This window comes from Pipistrellus hanaki, assembly GCF_964339955.1.
Source record: "Pipistrellus hanaki genome assembly, chromosome: 3".
Classification (NCBI taxonomy): domain Eukaryota; kingdom Metazoa; phylum Chordata; class Mammalia; order Chiroptera; family Vespertilionidae; genus Pipistrellus; species Pipistrellus hanaki.
Window position 1 is genome coordinate 35,744,245 of NC_140505.1, and position 22,164 is coordinate 35,766,408.

The 22,164-nt window shown below is 47.1% G+C and overlaps 2 protein-coding genes across 7 annotated transcripts in view; one reads left to right on the forward strand and one right to left on the reverse strand.

Annotated features, from left to right (window-relative positions):
• The window catches only part of LOC311620708 (histone-lysine N-methyltransferase SETMAR-like), a 190,090-nt gene that overhangs the window by 133,004 nt on the left and 34,922 nt on the right, over positions 1 to 22,164 (forward strand). The window lies entirely within an intron of this gene.
• Positions 11,130 to 22,164, reverse strand: part of CLYBL (citramalyl-CoA lyase) — a 220,658-nt gene continuing 209,623 nt past the window's right edge. For 3 of the 6 annotated variants that reach the window (XM_084880292.1, XM_084880296.1, XM_084880295.1), the window contains 2 exons: positions 15,819 to 15,938; positions 14,665 to 14,803 (listed from right to left, as the gene is read on the reverse strand). In XM_084880292.1, the coding sequence (XP_084736418.1) occupies positions 15,843 to 15,938 (96 nt within the window). In that variant the 3' untranslated portion in view covers positions 14,665 to 14,803; positions 15,819 to 15,842. Of the gene's footprint in view, positions 11,856 to 14,664; positions 14,804 to 15,818; positions 15,939 to 22,164 lie in introns of those variants that run through there. The other 3 variants (XM_084880293.1, XM_084880297.1, XM_084880294.1) reach the window with 2 other exon arrangements.

The window sequence follows — 22,164 nt, forward strand, 5'->3', positions numbered from 1 at the left end:
CAGCTAGGGCGCGCTCGCTCTCTCTCTCTCTCTCTCTCTCTCTTCCCTCCCTCCCTTCTTCCCTCCCTTCCTTCCTTCCTTCCTTCCTTCCTTCCTTCCTTCCTTCCCTCCTTCTTCCCTCCCTCCCTCCCTCTTTCTTCCTCCCGTCTTCTATATTTGTCCTCATGAAAGGAGAGAGAGAGAGAAACATCAATGTGAGAGAAACAACATAGATCAGTTCCCTCCAGTACACACACTGACCGGGATGGAGCCTGCAGTCTGGGTAAGTGCCCCAAGTGAGAACTGAGCCTTTGACCCTTCAGTGCACCAGATGATGCTCTAACTAACTGAGCCATCAGTCAGGCTGATGTTTCTTTATTTAAAAAAAATGTTCTTATTGAGTTTTAGAGAGAGAGGAAGGGAGAAGGACAGAGAGATAAAAACATCGATGAGAGAGGAACATCATCGATCAGTTGCCTCCTGCATGCCCCCTTCTGGAGACTGAGCCTGCAACCTGGGCATGTGCCCTGACCAGGAATTGAACCAGCCACCTCTTGGTTCCTGGGTTGGTGCTCAACCACTGAGCAACACTGGCTGGGCTGTTATTTTTTTAAACATCTTTGAAATCACATTGTAATAATAATAATAGCAACTAACGTTTTGTCAGGGGCCTGCTCTGTGTCAGGTACTGTTCTTTATATATTAAACTCGTTCAGGTCTCAACAATTCTATGAGATAGGTACTATTATTATCTCATTTCACAGATAATAAAACTGAGGCACAGGGAAGCTAGTCACTTAACCAAGGTTACTCAGCAAATAAGCCTAGCTCCAGACTCTGCAAATGCAGTTTGCTGACTGTTTTTGAACTTAATTTTATATTTAGTGTATTTTCTTAAGAAATACCAACTTTAGTGACTGCCTAATGTTCCATCAAGTAAATTTCCCATGGTTTACTAAATCTACCTCTCTAATTTAATGGATGCAACTGCCAATTGAGTAGTGTTTGTGAATGAGGCTTTTTCTATATTTGGGATCACAGAATTTCTTCAGAGTAAATGCCTAGATCTAGATTTAAAAGGTACAAGAAAACCGGCCCAGCTGGAGTGGCCCAGTGGTTAAGTGTCAACCCAGAAACCAAGAGGTCGCCAGTGGGGATTGCTGGCTCGATCACCAGTGGAGATCACCGGCATTTCTCTCTCTCCATCCCTCTCTCTAAAAATCAATAAAAACATATGTATTTTTTTAAAGGTACAAGAAAAGGACACTAAGTCTGTTGATACACTTTGCCAAATATTTTTTGAGATTGCACCTCGTCACATTGCCACTGGCCCTCAAAAATAGATTTGATGGGCAAAAAAAGGTGCATTACTTGTTTTAGCAGTTCTCCTGGCCACTAAAATTTTTTAATATATATTTTTATTGATTTCAGAGAGGAAGGGAGAGAAACATCAATGATGAGAGAGAATCTTTGAATGGCTGCCTTCTGCATGCCCAACACTGGGAATCGAGACCACAACCCAGGCATGTGGCCTTGACTGGAATCAAACCTGGCACCCTTCAGTCCGCAGGCTGATGCTCTATCCACTGAGCCAAACCAGCGAGGGCACTGTTAAAAAAAAAAAATTGAAAAAGTTTTTGTAAACGTTTTTTCTTATGGCTGCATGAGAACCAAGCTCTAAACTACTTTTAGATTTCTTCCTTTTTCTTCCTTTTTTTTTTTTTTTTTTTGGTCTCAGACCTGGAGCTAGAGTCTCGGTTAATTTGCATGTTTATTGTAAAAGATAATGATGATTAATTAGAAAAGAATTGGGGAAGGGGGAGAACCAGAATAGGCAAGTCCTTAACTGTCCATCCTGCTTTCACTTCTGCTGGAACCCTCTTAGAGAGAGGAAGGGAGGAGGACAGAGAGATAAAAACTCAGAGTGACACCACTTACTACAGGCACATGATAGAAGCTCAACAAATGTCTGCTGGAGGAGCGAATGAATGTATTCCATGTAGGACCAAACATACGGTAACCTACTGTCTAATAGTAACTACAGCTTTAATCATTGCATCTTATTCCCTTGGTTAAAAAAGAAATTCCATCTGTGATCTCAGGTCCTGGCCTTCTTAGGATCCGCTAGGCGTGCCAACCCGCGGTCTTTTAGCCCCAGGCAGACAACTGAGATCAAAGCTCGCCGCACTCCCTGGAGGCTCTGGCCTGAGAGGACCAGGCCTCAGGTCACAGGACGGAGCTCTCTCTTTCCCTGGGTGACCTGCCAGCAGCCATCCCCAATGGGGAGAGGGGAGAAGTAGGCAGGTTAGGAGGAGCAGGAAAGGTGGGAGGTGCTGAGGCAGAGAGAGGGTGTGTTTACAAAAATGCCTCAAAGGCCCATTGCGCCGCCCTCTACCCCCCTCCCCCGCTGAGGTTTCTTAGCAGAAGGAGCCCTCGCTCAGCGTGGCCTCTCAGAGACAGGCTAAGCTCACTTCTGCCTTCCTGGGATGGTGGGGCGGGGGGGGGGGGGGGGGGGGGACACACACACACACACACACACGTACTCACTTGGATGCGTTGTTACCTGACGGACATCCCTTTGCTTCTATTACTTAAACTTTAAATTTATTGGAGTGAAAATTGTTAATAAGATTCTGTAAGTTTCAACTGTACAATTTTATGACACCTCATCATTGTCACCCAATATACAGATGAGGTATCATAGAAAGTCACCGAAGTCAAATCTCCCATCAGCATATATCTTATCTTTTTTATTGATTTATTTTTTATTGATTTCAGAGAGGAAAGGAGAGGGCGGAGAGAGCTATGATGAGAGGGAATCATTGATCCACCACCTCCTGCATGCCCTCTACTGGGGATTGAGCCCGAAACCTGGGCATGTGCCCTTGGCCGTAATTGAACCTGGGACCCTTCAGTCCCTAGGCCGACACTCTAACCACTGAGCAAAACCAGCTAGGGCCTTTGCCTTCTTTTTAAAAAATAAAAACTGGCCGAGACCGGTTTGGCTCAATGGATAGAGCGTCGGCTTGGGGACTGAAGGGACCCGGGTTCGATTCCAGTCAAGAGCATGTACCTTGGTTGCGGGCATATCCCCAGTAGGGGTTGTGCAAGAGGCAGCTGATCGATGACTCTCTCTCATTGATGTTTCTAACTCTCTATCTCTCTCCCTTCCTCTCTGTATAAAATCAATAATATATATATATTTTTTAAAAAATAAATAAAAAATAAAAACTGTACATTGGGAAGCTTTATGGTCTAGGTGTTTTGAGTTCTTCAGATGACACTGGGGCAAATATTGCCTTCTGCCCATATAGTTTAAAGATTGGTAGGAAAAATAAATTCGCAGAATATTGGTCATGACACATGATGGTCAGACTTCTAAGTGAAATTTGTAGGGAGGCCCCATTCCATACATATGTACCTTATTTTAAAAGTTAATTGTGAAGCATTTCAAGGCGAGGGCTGTTCCACTCTCCTGGGGTTGGCAAAGCATGTCACCTGGGAGGAACCCATCAACGATGTGGCCCAAAACGTCACCATGGAAACTTACTCGTTTCAGTTTGCTTTGTAAAGGTTAGCATGGCCAGGAGTTCCCAAGTCGGGTGATAGTCCCATACCTTAGGCTTCTCATGCATAAGCCACACGTTATCTTCCAGGGTTTTGTTCGGTTGTTTCACTTTTTAACTGCAAGGTGATGGGTTAGACTGAAGTCTTGTGTTTGGCGTCTCGGTGGGGCCCCCGGAATTGGTGTTTATTTAACGCGCAGGAAGTTCTAACACGCAGCTCGGGTTCAGAACGTTTGGCCTAGGTCCATGGTCGGCAAACTGTGGCTCGTGAGCCACATGCGGCTCTTTGGCCTCTTGAGTGTGGCTCTTCCACAAAATACCAAGGCCTGGGCGAGTCTGTTTGGAAGACGTGGCATTAGAAGAAGTTTAAGTTTAAAAAATTTGGCTCTCCAAAGAAATTTCAATCGTACCGTTGATATTTGGCTCTGTTGACTAATGAGTTTGCCGACCACTGGCCTAGGTGACCTCTCAAGTCCTTCTTTGGCACCAGAATGGTGATTTCTATTCTTTTAAAAATTAAGTCAAAGTAACTAAGAAAATCAGATTCACCCGAGATAATTTTGCTCTAAAACATCTTTCTAAATTCAGAGATCTCAGAAGTCCTCAATCGAAACTTAACTTCATAAGTGACCATGAGGTACTTTGGGCAGATCTTATGAATTTGGCAATTTTATGTTTGCCCCCACATTTCATTATTTCTAAAAGACATTTCAAGTCAATTACCAAAACAAATATCTTTCTCCTTTGGGAGTCAAGATGTGGTGTTCAAAGTTTTTGATTTCAATGTGGAAATAAAAAGGAATCAAATGAAAATGTTTATGGATAAAGATAGATGAGAAATGAAGATATAGAATCTCTGTGGTTAACTTGGGATGACAACTGCATGCGTGTGTGTTCACTCCTGAGCCTCTGTGGTGTCCCGGAGGAGCAGCTGATGTGGGGGGTGTACCTCAGAGAAGCTGTAGGGAGAGGTGGTGGCAGATGTAGCCCTAAGGCAGCACGCTGCGATTTCAAGGCCATGTCTACCTAGGAACACTTTTTCTTGAGGACTTCGTCACCACCAACTTTTAAAAATGTAATTAGCCGAAACAAGTTTGGCTCAGTGGATAGAGCGTTGGCCTGCAGACTGAAAGGTCCCGGGTTCGATTCCGGTCAAGGGCATGTACCTTGGTTGCGGGCACATCCCCAGTAGGAGGTGTACAAGAGGCAGCTAATCGATGATTCTCTCTCATCGATGTTTCTAACTCTCTATCCCTCTCTCTCCCTGCCTGTAAAAAATCAATAAAATATATTTTAAAAAAAGTAACTAAACTGGAGATGGTTTTTATTTTGTTGTTATGAAACCTAGGCGTCTGCGCTAAGGACTCCAACCGCTATATCCTGCATCGACCCAGTAAGATTATCTGTGGCAAAGAGATGCTGAGGTTTCTAACTTCTCCATGAATACACTGGGAGACAGAAAGACCCATGCTTGGTGTTTAGATTAGAAATACAAGAGAAAGAAGTAACATCATCATCAGAAGTGTGCAATCCTAAAGATATTCATTGGAAAGTTTTGAAAAAGTCAAGCTCCTGCCCTGGGGGCTTCTGGGAGTTATGTACAAAATACAATAATTAAATTAAGCCCAGCAGTTAAAATTCCTCATAAAAAGAACAAGCTGGAGCGCTTCCCAACGGGGAATGCTTGACTTAAAAGAGAGGTTTTACTCCGTGGCCTGGAGGTCAGCAAACTGGGACTCTGTGGGAATGTATAAAATTCCTTAAAGGGGCTCCTCCGCCTTTGTTTTGTGGAAAGAAAATAAAAGAGTAAAAGGGGACAAGTTCTGGAAATTAAAAAAAGGAAGGTGCAGTCCTACAATCATCGCGATTTTTATAAATGCAGCACCGGAGGCTATGAAAACATGCTCTCTCTTCTGAGTCCTAATCTAACACACATGCTCCCGGAGAAGGAGGGGAGAAGAGCAATGGCGCCATGTGAACGAACCTTTTTAAATGTTCTCATTTTCAGAGGCAGTGCGTGCAAACTTGTGGCCCGCTCATTTGCTACTTCTTTGGAGATTATTTACCTTAAATAGTCTCATAAGTATATTTCACAATTTAAAATTCCTTAGATGACACAAAAATGACACTTTTTAAAAGTTTATTATTATTATTATTTATGAAGCCTGGTTGTAAACAAGGGTTTTTTGGGAGGGGGGGAAGGGGGAGGGGGTCATATCCTCCATAATCTGAAATGGTATCTTTGTCACAATTTGGAAATATCTGGTTTTGAAAATAATCCTTTATTATTACCTTTCTGGTATTATCCTCCCCACACCCCACACCTGAAAAGAGTAAGATTAAGAACAGGATAGAAATAAAAATGTTATCTCCTTAAACTTTGTACTTACAAGCATCATTCTAGGTTTCAGGCTGCAGACTCAAATGATTTGCACTAAAACATAAAGAACCAACACCAATTTGAAGATCCTCATCTTCTTTATCACTTAAACAGAATCCGAGTTTTGGCTCCACATTCGAACAGCACGATCAAATGCAGGGCATTCAGAATAGCAGCGTTGACAGCAACATTTAATTTTCTGAATAATTAGCAGCCTCATTGGCATTTCTACTTTGATCCCAAAGTACAACATGAGCCGTCCTCTGCACGCGGGCTCGGTGCAGTAAAACGGGCTGATAGACTTCCGTGCCAAGTTCACGGTCAATGGACTATGGAACACCCTGGAAACAGCCTGAGACACTAGACTTACTTCCAAAACATGGACACGAAATGAGGGTGTAGGGGTGTGGGGTGTTGGAATATAAATATCAGAGGAGGGGAAAACTACAGAATTTTATGAAAAGTTTCTTTCCTATATTGGTTCATTTTGCTTTTGGAATTGTGAGGAGAGGGAGGAAGGCAAAATAACAAGAAACAGGAGAAGGGAAGTGGAGCAGACTCCAGGAGACAGAGGGAGGAGAGTGAATGAGCAGTAATACGTAGAACGATGAAGGCCATGGAGGATGGGGCCACATGAGTGGGGCCAGAGCTGAGAGGAGGCCCAGCTTGGTGAGTGCACCCTTGGTCCTTGAGATCTAGGTCCTTCATCCTTCCACTGGGTGGGACTCCTTTCCTTAGACCGCCCACGGCATCCTCCAGCCATTCAGTCCAGGCTCCAGCGGGCAACCTGCGGCATGTCTGAGGGACTGCTCCCCCTGGGAACCCATAGGGGCCCAGGTACCGCGCAATGCGATGGAGGCCTAGTTGTTCGACTTGTGAGGAGCTCAGGTATTCAAATACCTTTACCCTGCTCAGGCAACTGCCCCTGAGGCAGCCAGTTGTTGAAAAATAGACTTCGGCTACTTTCTCATTGTTTCAAAAAACTCTTTCAGACTACCTTAGCTGGGAGCTTAATGTGAAACCGTAAATGTAAGGCGTTCTCAGGTGTGGAGCTGTGTGGGTCAGTGCTTGAGGGTTGAGACTGGTGCTGGAGACTTGGTTTTGACAGCTGTGTGACCTTGAGCAAGTCCACTGAAAGGGTCGATATTTCCACAACTCCAGGAGGCACATGTACATTGTATTTCTCTATGTGCACCGAGCCCCCTTCGGCCAGCAACCGGCACTGCATAACCCGCCAGGGCCTCAGTGTCCTCCACAAAAGCAGGTGGTTGGACAAGATGGTAACGGCTTCCTAGTGAAAGACATCTCCATGGCCCAGGAGTGGGACTAGGAGATTCTGAGCAACCACAAAAGAGCCACAAAGCTCCCCTGGCACGCCTACAGCTGTCGGCGTGTGCCGCCATAGCCGGCGTGTCCAGGGATTGGCTTCACCAATACGTTTTCCTGTGGGAACATTTCCTTTACCTGCCAATAACAGTGAATGAGGAAATGGAGTTCACTTAATAGAAATTCACTTCCCAGCCAGCTTTGCTGCGGCGGGATCTCCGCCCTGGACTGCAGCACAGTTCTGCTCCTGGATGGAAGTCATTCGGCCTTCACTGAATGCCTGCGATGCACCAAGCATGAATGCTAGGCGCCTTTTATTTTTGTTTTATTTTTTTTGTTAGGTGCCTTTTACAAAGCAATATACTTATTTATTTATGGATTTCACCTATCTTCCCTTGACATCAATTCTTTCTTAAAGATTCTTTTTTAAAACTGATAAAATATACATAACATAACATTCGCCAGATGCAGGCTGCCCTGGGAAGGGCGAGACCTTGGACAAGGCCGTTGTCATTGGCCCAGGCAGAGGCCCACCCCAGCTGGAAAGTGGGGCTCGGGAGGGGGGGTCTGGGGGGGGGAGAGGGGGGCAGACTGGGTAAATTTCTCTGCCCACCACCTTAACATTGCAACTCTTTGTTAGGCAATTTTCTCCTTATAGTTGAAGAAACTGATGCTCAGAGAGAATAAATGACCCGTATGAACGTAGCACAACCCGTTAATTGTACAGCCAGGATCAAAACCGACGTGTCTGGTGGAGGAGAGCCTCGGTCCCTAATTCTAATGAACACTTGGATGGAGCTCTTGCTGGGGGTGAGAGATGAGCAGGAGAGGAGGGGTCCAGAGATGCAGGGCAGTGCCCCGTATTCAGACCATCCACACTCTTTTGGGGGTGGGGGTGGGGGTGGGGAACCACACAGAAGAAGTGCTGCCACAGAGATCCGACCCAACGTAACAGGAGGACGGGCTTGGGGAGGACCAGGACGTTGTCTCTGGGGAGCCGGGGAGGCCTCACAGAGGTGGCCTTCCGGTTGTGCCTTGAAGAACGGCCAGGAGTTTGTTGGGCTTGTTGGAGAGGGAGGGGCTGCTTACGGCTGGTAGGAAGGAGCCAGGCGGTGCCTGGCTGCATGGTGGCCCAGGCCCCTCGAGAGGCAGCGTGTTGCTGGTGTGGAAACGCTGGCGGGCTCCTGGTGGCCAGAGCGCCTGCACACACGGGAAGAGACGAGGCGTTTGCGCAGAGCCCCGCCGCCCTGGGAGCTGCTGCGGGAATGCGGTCATTCGAACTCCCCACGACGAGCTCCTTTCCTCATCTGGGAGTTCAGGTATTAACACAGTTTTCCCAGGGAACCTAAGCCAGAAGTTCATTTTTTTTTTTTTTTAATGGTCTTCCTTCCATGGAACTCAAAGAGCCCGTTAAAAAAAAAAAAAAAAAAGTTTAGCCAGAAACTTAGAGTGCACAGTCTTCTGAAGGAACTCCGCAGCACAAAGCTATCTGAAATGGAACGCTCATTTTCCTCTCGGCTCCTTTGCTGTGTCTGAACAACCAAGGCAATCTGATTCATTATTTCACAACAAAACCAAACCCAGACAAGCCAGCGCTCTGGCGTTACGTGGACAAAAACATCTGGTTCCTTTTCACTGCGTTCCTCTCCTCCAGCTAGATATATATATTTTTTTAAATATATTTTATTGATTTTTCACAGAGAGGAAGGGAGAGAGACAGAGAGCCAGAAACGTCAATGAGAGAGAAACATCGACCAGCTGCCTCTTGCACACCCCCTACTGGGGATGTGCCCGCAACCAAGGTACATGCCCTTGACCGGAATCGAACCTGGGACCTTTCAGTCCGCAGACTGACGCTCTACCACTGAGCCAAACCGGCTTCGGCCTCCAGCTAGACATTTTAGCGTCACAGGATGGCTGGCGTGTAGTCGCCCTTGTTTTTCCATAAGCTGGAGTTTTCGGTATATCCACTCTCTTATCCCTGTAAGGAAGGCGAGCTCCAAAGTTCCTCCCAGGGTTGAGACTAATCGCTGGGACCGGGTCCAGCTTTCTATATGTTTGCATGCTGCACACACAGTACGAGAGAGAAATTGATTTTGATCAGTGGAGAAGTCTCACGTAGCTACAGGATTCCTCCACTCCCACCCCTGCCCCATTAGGTAGGCACAGGTGACTGGGGAGTGGATTTTCTACTCTATATGGTAATAGAAAGCTCTGTCTTTGATTTAAGGTTCAGCAGTTACACCCGGGAAAGTGTGGCTCCCTCTGCCCTTTCTGAATGGGTTGTTGCCTGAACAAGAGCTCCTATCTGAGAAGCATCTCACAGTGACCACATTCTGCCCCGAGGCCAAGCACAGCTTTGCAGCCCCCTTTGTGAGGCCAAGGGGAGAAGGGGCCGCCCTGACGTGTCTGTTCCCTCTGCAAGGCTGACAGGCTGTTGACAAACACCCAGGGCTGACTTCACTCCTCAGACCCCCGGCAGGACGGACCCTGGCTTCAGGCCTGAGCTCCCAGGGGCCAGAAGAAGAGCCGAGAAGGAGATGAAATAGGTGGAAAGAGTGGCTAGTGTTTAAAGCCCACGGTGTGTATAATAGTTTCCCAAGGTTTTAAATAGTTAATTCGACCTCTATGTTATTATCGCGCGGCTGTGGCCGAGGGGGTGCTGACAGGATCTGGGTGTTGGCATCTGACAGTGTTTTTACACCTTCGCTCCTCCCGAGAGACTTCCCACGGGAGCATCTTAATTTTAAAAGGGCCTCCGAATAGTGTCAACAATAAAAATAAAGTAATTGTTGACAAGAAAATAAAAATATACTAAACAAAAAGTACATCTGGAACCAGTCCTAGACTTCTAGACTAGCTGCCTGGCACCCAGACAGGCTCAACAGATGTTTGTGGAGTGAATACACGAATGAATTGATTCTCTCCCCCAAAAGTTCAGTGAAATCTTGACTTTCAGCAAGGCGGTTTAAGAAAGACATCATCAAACCTGCCGCCCCCCTCACCCCCCACCCCCGCCCCTCGGGATTATTACTGAAGTATATACTCTATATATACTTTAGTAATAGAACAGGAAAATCTGCAAAGTTGATTTTGGAGTTTTTTTTTTGAAAAAAACTCTCCACCAAAAGCTCTCTGAAATGGAATGTCCATTTTTCCTGTTCATTCTAATACCGTGTTTGTTTGACTAAGGTGCATTTCAACTTAATGAGTGCAAAGCAAGGGAGCCCGGATCTTCCGCGAGTCCCTCGGGCCACGGACCCCGTGGATCCCGCTCGGGGCTGGACAGGTTCGGGGCGCCGGGCTCGGGTCCATGAGGCCGGGACCCGGGACACGCGCTCGCCGCTGGCAGGACCGCAGGTCCGGGTCCGGGCGCCTGGCCTGGGCGCAGACGTGGGGACGGAGGGACTCGGGGGCCCCGCGCAGGTGTCGGGCCTGTGCGCCCGGGGTGTCGGGGGCCTGGAGGACCCGAGGGGGACGGTATTGTTACACTGTAACGAGTCTGATTAACATGCTCCTGACACTTTCTCTTCGTTCCTCGGGCTCCTAGCAACAGCGCACAAAGGCGCGGGATGGTCCCGGACTCCGCGGGGACACCGGGCAGCCTTTGATCTGCCAGCGTTACCGCGGGGCTGCGCGCCGGGCTCGCGGGCTCCGGGCGGCCCACGGTGGGCACGGCCCCGGCCACCGGCTCCCCGGCTCCCCGGCTCCCCGGCTCCCCGGCTCCCCGGCTCCCCGGCTCCCCGGCCCGCACCCCCTCCCTCCGCCCCGACGGCCGCCGCGCTGGGCGGCCACCGAGGGCGGTGCCTGCGGGCGCCCCGCTCCCCGCGCTCCCGGCTCGGGCCCCGTGGCGCGGGCGGCGGCCGCAGATGCAGGTCCTTAGACCGGGCTCGCCGGGCCCTGCCCGTCGGAAGTAGCAACAGAACTTCCAATAGAAAAGAAAAATAAAAAAACAAAAACAAACAAACAAAAAAAAACCCACCTAAAATAAAGTTAGGGCGCGAGCAACACATTTAAAAAAATTTCGCAAAATTAAAAAAAGAAAAAGAAAAAAAAGATCCCGTGGACGTCAGCCCTCTGAGCTGAAACGGGGTTTGATCGGCACAAAAGGCGCTAACGAGGATGTCGGTCCCTTGCTTCGTGTCGCTGGCATTTCTCACGGATTCGGGAGGAACTATGCTGCCAAATGATTGCCGGGATGTAAACAAACTCCCAACAACAAAACCCGCCCGTCACAGAGCGGCACAAAGCCGCCCGACCCCGCCGCGCAATATTTGGGCACCGTTAGGTGTTGGAAAGGAATTTACTTTCCATTTTGTGCGTCGCCTGAACCCCCTTCCTACGCTCACCCCGATTTAAAATAAAGCCGGAGAGAATAACTAAGGTTTTAACATTTAAATGTTGAATTCCACTGATTACGTTCCCCCTAAATCGCGTGTGAAAACCTCTCGGGTGGCGGGGGGGGGGGAGGTGCCCCGAGTCTGGGGCCCGCGCTCGGCTCCGCGGTGACTGCCGGGCTGGGGGCCCTCGCCGGTGTCAATGTGCACGAGATGCTGCTGATCACAGAGCCTCTTTTGTACCACCGATCGCTTGTCTTCCAAGAACTAGAGGTAAAAATAAAATATAAACGCAAGACATTTAGCTTTCCAAGATAAATGGAAACCATAAAAGTAGAATGTTCTTCAAGTTAAAAAAAAAAAAAAGTGCGTATTCTTTTATTTCACTCCTTAAGATGTCGTTAGCAATTCAAAGTTCCCAAAGAAAATCCGTTTTTCCAGCCGGCAGAACGATTGGGGGCAAAGGTGTGAATGATAATAATTGCGCGTGTATTTTAGTAAAGGGGGCAACAACCCTACATGGTCTTTTCCCATTTACCTAGCAAAATATGCCAGAAAACGAGTTCCTTTGAAATTCAAATCGGAGGTGGGAAAGTCTTTCGTTCTGGAGGACACTTTTCCCAGCCGGTCCCCAGGACCAGCCAGAAGGGCAGCCAGCGGTTGAACACTTTGCAGATCTGAAAGGACCGGCTCCCGGATGCCCGGGAAACTTCCCAACTTGTGCTTCGGGACGCTGCCCGACTCCGCCAGAGTGTCCCTCGTCATTTCAATAAAACATGATTGTATTGATATAATCCTCTATACATTAAAATGAGGTTGTCACCGAGTGTCATTAAGACCACAGTAAAACAATGAAGACATTATTGGGCACCCCCCTCAGGCAAGGTATTAGGGGAATAAAACAATCTACACCACACGGGTCCTATTGAGATTAATGAAAAAATTATGCAAAAAAAGTCTCAATTTCATTTTCCCGTGACAGGGCTTTGCACACATACAGTCAGTCTTGCTTTGCACCTGATGATTTATTAAACTAATCTACGGTGATCACCACTGATGTTCTCAACTCAATCTTGTCCGGGCTCATTTTCTAAGTAATTGTTTCTCATTAGTTCTGATAATGTTTTAATAGTGTTGCCCATAATTTAGGCCCCACGAATTAATAACAGGGGGGTGATATGGCAAAGCGGTTTGTGACGAGCTACACAAAATATAAAAACAGGTATCTTCTTTTGAAATGTAAAATGATCAGATTGACTGCAAAGTCCTCTTTCTGGGGTCCATGCCTAGCACAGAGGGGTTCTCGAGGTTGGCACTGCTATCATGTTAGGTGGGATCTGTTCACCCAGTTCCTCGCTCCCTGGGATACCTGTGCCTCACCCCCCAAAGAGATGCAGGTGAGAAAACAGAGGGGAGACCTTATCTGCCAGCAGCTCCTTGTCCTGAAGTTTTTATGCTTCAAGGAATGAGGCACAACAGGTATGACTCCCACCAACCCTTTCCAGAGCCCTCCTTCGTCTCTGCTCAGAGTGGGCCCTTGGTCTAGATTTTTTGCTCTCGTGGGTTCCTGTCTCATGACCCCTACCATCACCAGGACCAGGGGGTTATAAGGAAGATGATGGGTTTGAAGCTTGGGGAGACTTAGAGAGCAAGGTGGCTTTGTTTGAACAAAGTGCAGCTTGAGATGAAGGGTGTGGTGACTGTTCCAACATGGCCGAGGGCCGAGGAACCCGTGGGCCTGTTGGTGATGGGTGTGGAGACCCTGCTGAGGGGACTGCTTTTCCCAAGATCCAAAGGCCTTCACCCCCCGCATCTGAGGTTCCTCACAGGGAGGGCTCAGCTCTCAGGGAGCTCCTGGCATGAGGAGGCGCCCTGTAGGGTTTGGGGGTTGCTGTGTAACTGGAGTGGACACTAGCACATCTTGCGCTCTCATCCTGTCAGAGCCTGGTGGGGTCATCTGGACCAGCACAGAGGATGGGAAGGGCAGGTGGGTTGGAGAGGAGGGTTGCCTGTGGGGGAAGTATAAAGGAAGGTTTTATTTTCCTCTTTTGCTTAAGACCAGACCTGCCTACGGTGTTAGCGCCCTGAGGGGTAGGGGTGTGTGTATGTGTGTGTGTGTGTGTGAGACAATGACAGGTTAGAATGAGAGGGGGCCTTTGCCTTCTGAGCAGTCCTGTGTCTGTGCTCTGAGCAGAGGGGTTTGACGGTGTGGACACCTATAGTCCTGGGTTACCCTTGTGCACACCGGCTACAAGCCCATTAAGAATGGCCGGCTGTTGTTTGTTTACCCTTCCTAGAACTGCAACAACAAGGTGGGGTGGGGACTGCTCCTCCTGGAACTGCCGCCCGCTGCTCCTGTCCGCAGTCCTGGAGCCAGTGAGGCTGGAGGCCCTCTTTCTCCTCACGGCCCTCTTGCCTGCGGAGAGGGTCATCTCCCCTCTTCTTGTCCTGCTCTCTCTCAGTGTCACAGAGGACCACGGTGAAGCTGACGGTGCTCTCATGAGTGGTTGGAGGGGCAGGCCAGGACCGCCAGGCACACACCTCCTTGGTTTAAGAGCTGACTTCGAGGATCCTATGCTTGGGGATATTAGTTGGTTTCTCAAGAACGTGTTTCCACAGAACCGTCCTGCTGGGTCGGGTTCCTCGGGTGTCCCAAGCAAAGCTGTGTGCCCCTTCCCGCTGAGCACTGGTGGGCGGGGGTGGCAGGATAACATGCGGGCCTCCCCACTCTGCTTTGGTTCCATGGTGCCTTTCCTTGAGTATAACCTCCAATTCTACTCCTCTCTGGGCTTCCGGTTGGAATGGAAGAGGTAGAGGAAAAGCAGACCCCTGGTTGGGGTACACACTAGGGGCCACGTAGGAAATAAAAAGGACAGAGGAGGAGGTGAAAAATGAAAATAAAAAAAAACACAAACTGTTTTCTATTTACACATTTAAATAAACAGAACAGCCTTCCCCGCGGTGTTTGTCTAAGAGTGGCAGCCTTGCCGCTGTGTAGGTCATGAAAAGGTTGGTGTAGAGTTTAAAACGTCCCATTCTGTTAATTTCTTAAAGAACAGTCGCCAGAGTCTCGGCACAAAAGCTCATGATTTAATGAGGAGCAGAAACAAAATCTCTGATTGTTGGTGTTTCAAATTTCATTGGCGTCCTCTGGCAAACACAAGTTGATCCTCCGCGGCTTCAATACCCTTTAGCCTTCAATATAAGAGCACACGCTGAATGGGGAAGAATGGCCGGTTGTTATGTTTATTTACCCTTCCTACAAGCTGGGTTAACCTCTTCAAAACAGCTTTCCTAAGCCCGTTAACCACACCACCCATCTGACCCGCAGCCGCATCTCTAATGTGATGCAAATCTCGCGGGGCACCATGTGCACCAGCTCGGTGCATTGTGTCCTCGCGGAGGCTACAAGTTTATTGCTGAGGGGCCTGTCCCGGCCGTACATTTACAGGGGAAATGGCCTCAATGGCAAACAGTTAAATGGGAAATAAAGGGGATGGATAGATGGTCCTGTGTTTCTTCGCATTTATTTTTTAATTGCTGGCAACTGCTGACCCGAAGTATTTGGGCTTTCTTAGTCACGGCCTAGTGGTTCAAGGATTACGGATGTTTCATTTTGGGGGGGGATGGAGGTTAACAGTCGTCAGTTCTGAAGATGTATTTTTAGAGAATAGAAATACATCTATAGAAACCAAGATGATAAATCAACTTTTCTATGCCATCTCTGTTGTGTGGTTTTTGTTTTGTTTTGTTTTGTTTTGTTTTTTAATCAGATTTCTAGTGAAATGAACACAACCCCTTCCTTCAGTTGTTATTTTTTTAAAAGCCTGGCCCGTCTTCAAATTATTTACGGGGTCAAGTGACACATGAACACCAGGGGAAGCATCTAAGGTGAGAAGGGTGAAGGGAGTACACCTATTTGGGAAAGACCCGTTTCATTAAAGGCCTAACTTCCCCTTCCAGCCCACCTTTCCCTACTATTTTATCTCCGTGTGAGATAATGAGTCCATAGCCATGTCACATTAATGAACAATAAAATCATAAGCTTGGAACCAAAGAGAAGAAGGTTCATTTTCAGAGGAATAACTGGCCAGTGAGATAACGACCACCACGAGAAACTGTGATTAACATGAACTGTAAGTGGGGAAAGGTTCCAATCTGGCATCCTAACAAGTTGCCTTGAGTATTATGGTCTGTCTTTAAGAAACCCACTGTATATGCTCGGCCCACCTGAGGAGAGCTTGATTTAGCAGATCATTTTTCCCTGATGGATGTGGCAAGCGTAACAATGTTCTGGGCCTGCTTCAGTAATGGCATGTCGATCATACTCCCTCGGAAAGTAAAGGCTCCCTGGAAAACAGAGAATGCAAACTTCCTGAGAGAAAGCTTGGAAATTATAGGCTTCTTTAAGGCACAAGAACATTTCAGATTCCACCTGAATTATACTGACTTTCCAACCCAACTTTTGAGAAAGCCAAAGAAAATTACAGGGGAAAGATTCAACCTCCCCGCCCCCCTTCTAAAGAGGAAAAAAAAAATCTTGTAGCATTTTAATGGAGTGGAAAAACATCAGACCCAAGGTCTTGGAAACTGTTCATTTAACTCTTGAAATCAAGCAGGAAACAACTGTGAAGGAAAAGGTAAATATTTCCTTATAGGTTTTGAAATATTGTATAGAACTTTAAAAAGAGTAAAATGCTCTAACAACGGAATACTGTTTGAAGAATAAATGTAGGATCAGGTTAAGTTGCTTCTTGCTATAACATAATTGAGGGGTAACACTACCAGGGGATGAGAATATGCAACGTAGGATTATTCTGAGTAAAAAGAGATTCCTCTGTTGGCAGACATTTGAAGGACAGGATTAGACTGACAAGGGACATGAGCCTGAAACCAAAAGATCACAGGTCTGTTGAATGGCAAGACTGGAAAGAATCTCTGAGATCTGATTTATCCCCATTTTACAGATTCTTTTGTTTAAACCTTCTGGAAATGCTTATTGAATGCATCATGTGATCTAGGCCCTGTTCTAGATGAGGAAACAGGTGAAGATGATTAGTGAAATGTTAGATCAGGGGCTAATACTTGGATCTCAGAACTTCAAGCCTTCATCACAGACTCCCCAATTAACAAGATGGTTCTTCAGAAAAAGAAAAACTTAATGGACAGAAGGTAGCATGCCCAGATTGTAAGTTAATGTTTGGATATTTGTGTTCTTTTAGTCACTTCTTTTTGCTGTTTGCCATCAAAACTCTTCATCTATATTCATGGCAAGGATGTGGTGTGAGTAGAAAGCAGATGATCTTTTGAGACCTGGAAGTGGACTAGAAAATCAGTCCTAGCTGAGTGATGGCATATATTGCCATCTACTTCTGGATTTCACAAGTACTACCTGTCAACCGTCAATGCTGTCTTTATGCTTCCTGGACAGGTCTCCTGGGCTCTCTAGAGACCTTCATCTCCCACAATAACACCGCGTTCTACATAGGATGGAGGTAAAGTAAAATTGGCAGGGAATCCTTAGCAGCAATTTCAGAATTTATCTTTCAATCAACAGAGAGGCTTAAAAGCCACCAGGATTAGAATTTTCGCCAGGACTGCCATGCACCACAATGTTTCAGTCAATGACCAGGGCCACATATATGACAGTGGTGCCCTAAGATTGTAATGAAGCTGAAAAATTCCTGTCGCCTAGTGATGTCATAGCCATTGTAATACCATAGTGCAGCCACATTACAATCGCCTACAGTATGCAGCACAGTAATATGCTGGACAGGTTTGTAGGCTCTACCACACAGCCTAGGGGTGTAGTGGGCCATACCATGTAGGTTTGTGTAAGTGCTCTCAATGGTATTCGCACAACAATGGAAGAGCCTAATGACGAATTTCTCAGAAAGCATCCTAATAGTGAAGTGACGCATGGTGTATTGCTTACGCTTCCCAGCCTTGAAATGATAAATCTGATTCATAGGAACACCTGCGTGGACTAAAATCCGTCATCTCTTACCCTCTTATTTTTCCATTTATACCCCCAGATTGGCCTGTGACTTATTTCATTCAGCCTAGAGCTAATTTTGGTCTGCTCTGTGACTAGGATGAATTTTATGAATTTGGTAGAAGTTCCAAGGATGTGCTGTGCGTTAGCATGAGACGCGAGATCAGGGTGTGAGTCTCACGCTGTTTTACAAGGCAATAGTCTAGTTTCCTTATTGGAGTAAATGATGAAGACCAAAGGCCTCCTGGGTACCTGCCCACCGAGTGGATTACGGCCTGTAAAACAGCACATCTGTCCTGCCAAGGCTGAAAGAATAGGCCGGCGAGATGACATTAGCATAGATGCACATGAACGTAACACAACGCACAGAGAATCAAAACGACGGCTATGGGTCTATGCCACGTTCCTGAAATCTGCCCCTGGTCCCACATGCATATCAAAGAGGCAGAATAGCCCACGTAGTGTTTTAAGACAGAAAACACCATGTCTTTCTCTACAGTGGCAGATTTTGCTTAACTTTCTTTATGAAGCTTAAGCTGGAAAACAAAATCTAACATTTTTATTCTTTGTTCCCTTCATCTCAGCAAATTCAGAATTAGACGCCCACCACGAATATTCCCCTGCTTTCTCACATATCAACCAACAATATGGGTTGGTTTTTTTTTTTTTTTTTTTTTTTTTTTTTTTTTAACATGGATCTACCTGTGAAATGTGAATGGGCTGTTGGTCAGGATTTAGAAAAATGCAGATTGTCAAAAGCTGCTTGGATCTGTAGGGAGGGCTGGAGACATTCCTTAATAAACGGTTACAGGCGAGTTTCAGTTTCACAGTCCCGTGCATTCCTGAGAAAGTGGCACACATGCCATTTGCAAAGTAAAGGGACTTCCATCAGCATGGAGATTCAGACTGCCATTTGGTTTAAACAGTAACTCACTCATGGTTAAAGGCCTTAAGAACCATGACTAGAACAATAATAATAGCTACAATTTTTTGAGCAGTTGCTAGCCTAGCACTGGACGTATATTATTTCATGTAATGCTTGTACCGACAGTGTGAGGTAGATCCTATTACCCATCCCCATTGACAATATATATTTTTTTCTATTTCTTTTTAATTGTGGTAAAAACATAACCTAAAATTTACCATTTCGACCATTTGTAAGTGTGCAGTTCAGTAGTATTAAGCATATTCACATTGTTGTGTAATCAATTTCTAGAACCTTTTCATCTTGCAAAGGTAAAACCTGGTCAGTTTCTATTAAACAACAACTCCCCAGTTCTCCTTCCCTAGCCTCTAGCAATCACTGCCTGCTTTCTGTTTCTACAAATTTCTATTCATCCCTATTTTATCGCTGAGGAAACTAAGGCACAAAGAACTGAAGGAACTTGTGCCTGTCTGCCTTCTGGCTAGTAGATGCAGAAGTGGGGAAATCCTGGCTATCTCGCGCCCCTGGCTTACACCCTGGGCCTGTTGACTGAGAAGTGTTCTCTGGGTGAGTTCCCTGACCACCTGAGTCAGAATCACCAAAGGGGGAGGGCCGCTTGTTAAAATGCAGACTCTCAGGCTGGACCCCATATGGTTTGATGCAGAAGGCCTGTGGGTTGGCAGGAATTTCTCTGATGACTCTAACGCATGTTTGAATTTGAGAAGTTCTGTGTTTTAGGTCCCCTGAGTAGAAATGGTTAGGTCTGCTTTGAAATGGATACAACTCCATCCCTGCCCTCCAGTTGCTTACAGTTTGCTGGAGGAGACAAGGAAGAAAGAAGCAGGTACAATACAGAGCAGTAGAGTGAGAGGAAAAGGCAATGTGATGAGCACAGCGCGACGGAAATGGCTGCCCTTCCCCGTCAGGATCGTTGCTGCCAGCTGCACAGTTCACTTAGCTGTGATGTCGTGTGCCTACCGCGAGCCAGGCATTCCCCATTCGAGTTGCCATGAGCTCCTTGCGCAATGGACTTTAATGCTACAATTCCTATCGAGTTACTTGTGACAAATGACTGATCAATTGCTTTGGCACATTTTACTACATATAGGCCTGTGGCTTCAGTCTCCCGGATGTGAAGGGCGGTATCACTTTAGAATGAGCCTGGTGGCAAGCTAGGCATCGAAATCACATCAACATGATTAGACCCGGAAGTTCTTCATGGCAGGGAGAATCTGACAAATTAAAAAATTATAACTTGATTGCGAAAGTATCGATGAGGGTGGTGGTGATGACAACAGTAAACATGTCTATGGGAAATATTCATATTTTGCATTTCTGGCGCTTCGTACTTGAGATATTTTTTTCTTTAGAGTATTCAAATAATAATGTTTTAGAAACCATAAGTTGATCTAACTTTTTTGGGCATTCCGGGAGTTCTCTCTGGCACTGGGAGGGGGATTTCTGTCGGCTTTAATATAGCATTTGAGCACAGCTGTTCCCAGTCCTTCTTCTTCAGGGTCACACTCTTCCTCTGACGCTAAGTCTTACACCCGGCAAATTAATTATTTACCTCACAGCAGTTCCCAGGGAATTCCTAAAACTATCAGTCAGCGTTGGCCATTATCAAATTTCTCTTCAAGATCTTGGTTGTGTCTCTACCTGCTACATCCTCTCAGCCCAGCCATGACCTCCTGCGATACAGCTTCCCTACGCACAGAGCCACCTGCTCCACGATGCTCTCCACAATGGGCAGAGATGATGCTCTGGCTGACACTGTTTCATTCTCATTCTTCCTTTCCAATTTCTGCAACTTGGAGAGTCCTTGGACAGGTCCTAGGACGGCCGTGGTCCCCTCACAATTTGGCTATGACGCTCCTTTTAAGGATGTGAGGTTGGCTGCTTGTTACTCAAAGCTCAGGGCTAAGCTTTCGGCTCCCGGGCTGGGGAGATCTCACTGGGAGAGTGCTGGACGCTTAACAGGGGGGTCGCCCCTTCCTAACTGGGATCATGCTGTGGTTTTTATAAAACATCAGGTCGGCTCTCCACTTGCTTAAACCTTGCTTTGGCTCACTTTGGACTTACAGAATCAAATGCAATGCTCCTCCAACCAGGACAGGCCCTGCCTCTGCTCTTGGCCTCGTCTCCTGCCAGTGCAGCCACACACACACACACACACACACACACACACGCACACGCACACGCACACCTCGGTACCTCTCGCACACACCCTTCTCTGCTCTGAAGGCCCTTCCATGTCTATCTGGCAAATTTCTTGTGCTTCGAGGCACAGAAATGTCACCAGCATCTCTAGATTTCCTTATAGGGCTAATCCCACGCCTTCCTTCCCTTAGGCAGCCTCTCTGTATAGCCCTTGTCACACCCTTTTGTAATTACCTGTTCACATTATCTTTCGCACATTTTTTCTTGAGGGGAGGGGTCTAGTCTCATATTTCTTTGAAGTTACAGAACCCTAGTACCCAAGCATGGTTCAGAGTGGAGTCTGGCTCTTTAGTGGGGCTGGAGTGGGGTGACTGGGTGGGCCATGGCCTGGGAAGATAGAATTTATCTTATGTTTCTCCTTCCCTTACCTGCTGGCACCTTTCTGTACCACTCAGTCTTTCCCTGGTCACGTAATACCCACTGGTCAGTTGGTTCATATTTGCTGAGCCTCCTCCAGTTGACACAGAGTCTAACCTCAACAAATGTGATGCTGGGTTGAGGTCAGGTTAGCTCATGCAAATGACGTAAAAGTGAGCGTGTTATATTCGTGGTGTAAAGACAGAGGAGCCACAGAGAGAAGGAGCCATCGAAACAGGGATGGTTTGGCCAGGGAAGGGCTTTGAGGAGAAGGCACTTTTAAAGTCATGTGAAGAAGGTCAGGGCTGCCAAATGAAGGTCACGAGAGGGGTGGGGGAGACTGAGAGTGGGGTTGGCTTTATCTCTGTCCCTCAAGAGTCCCATGCCCTTCTGGTTGTCAGTGACTCAACAGATTAAGCAAAATGAAGGACCACAGTGTGAGAGGCAGGACCTTTTTATGGCCCTGTCGGTGGGTGAAGGGTTTTCTCCAGGGCCTGAGGAAAGGGAGCCCAAACGAGCCCAGAGTAAAGCAATCTGAAGACGGAGAACATTTTAAAATATTGGTTCTGCTCTTCATCAGCTGCTTTACTGTCTGTATGACAAAGCACAGCACGTAAGACAGTCTCTGCTGGATGAAGCTGGACTGGGGATCCCCCTGGATCTCTTGCTCTTGCTGCAGCCCCGGTGGGCCCAGACTGGCTCCTTCCTGGACCCCAAGGAGAGGAAGTTGAACCACCTGTTTCCTTTCCTTTATTCTGGGCGCTGTCCCTCTGCCCAGGGGTGGTCTGGGTACCCAACAATGGGAAAGCTAAACGCTGGCGCTGCCCGGCTCAGCCTTGCTGCTGAGTGAGACCATCATGGATGGCCTGACACCCCTCCCCTCCCAACCCACCCCACAAACACAGATGGCTCTCTGGCGCCAGGAGAGGGGTTGGGAGTGGGTGGAGGATGTTTATTCTCTCTTGAGGAGGAAATCTCAAGATTCTCTCAGCAACTGTGGTTTATACACTACAAGCTATTCCATCAGTAAGCCCTAGACTATTCATTTCCAAGCTAAAAATGGGACAGGTGCAACCTTA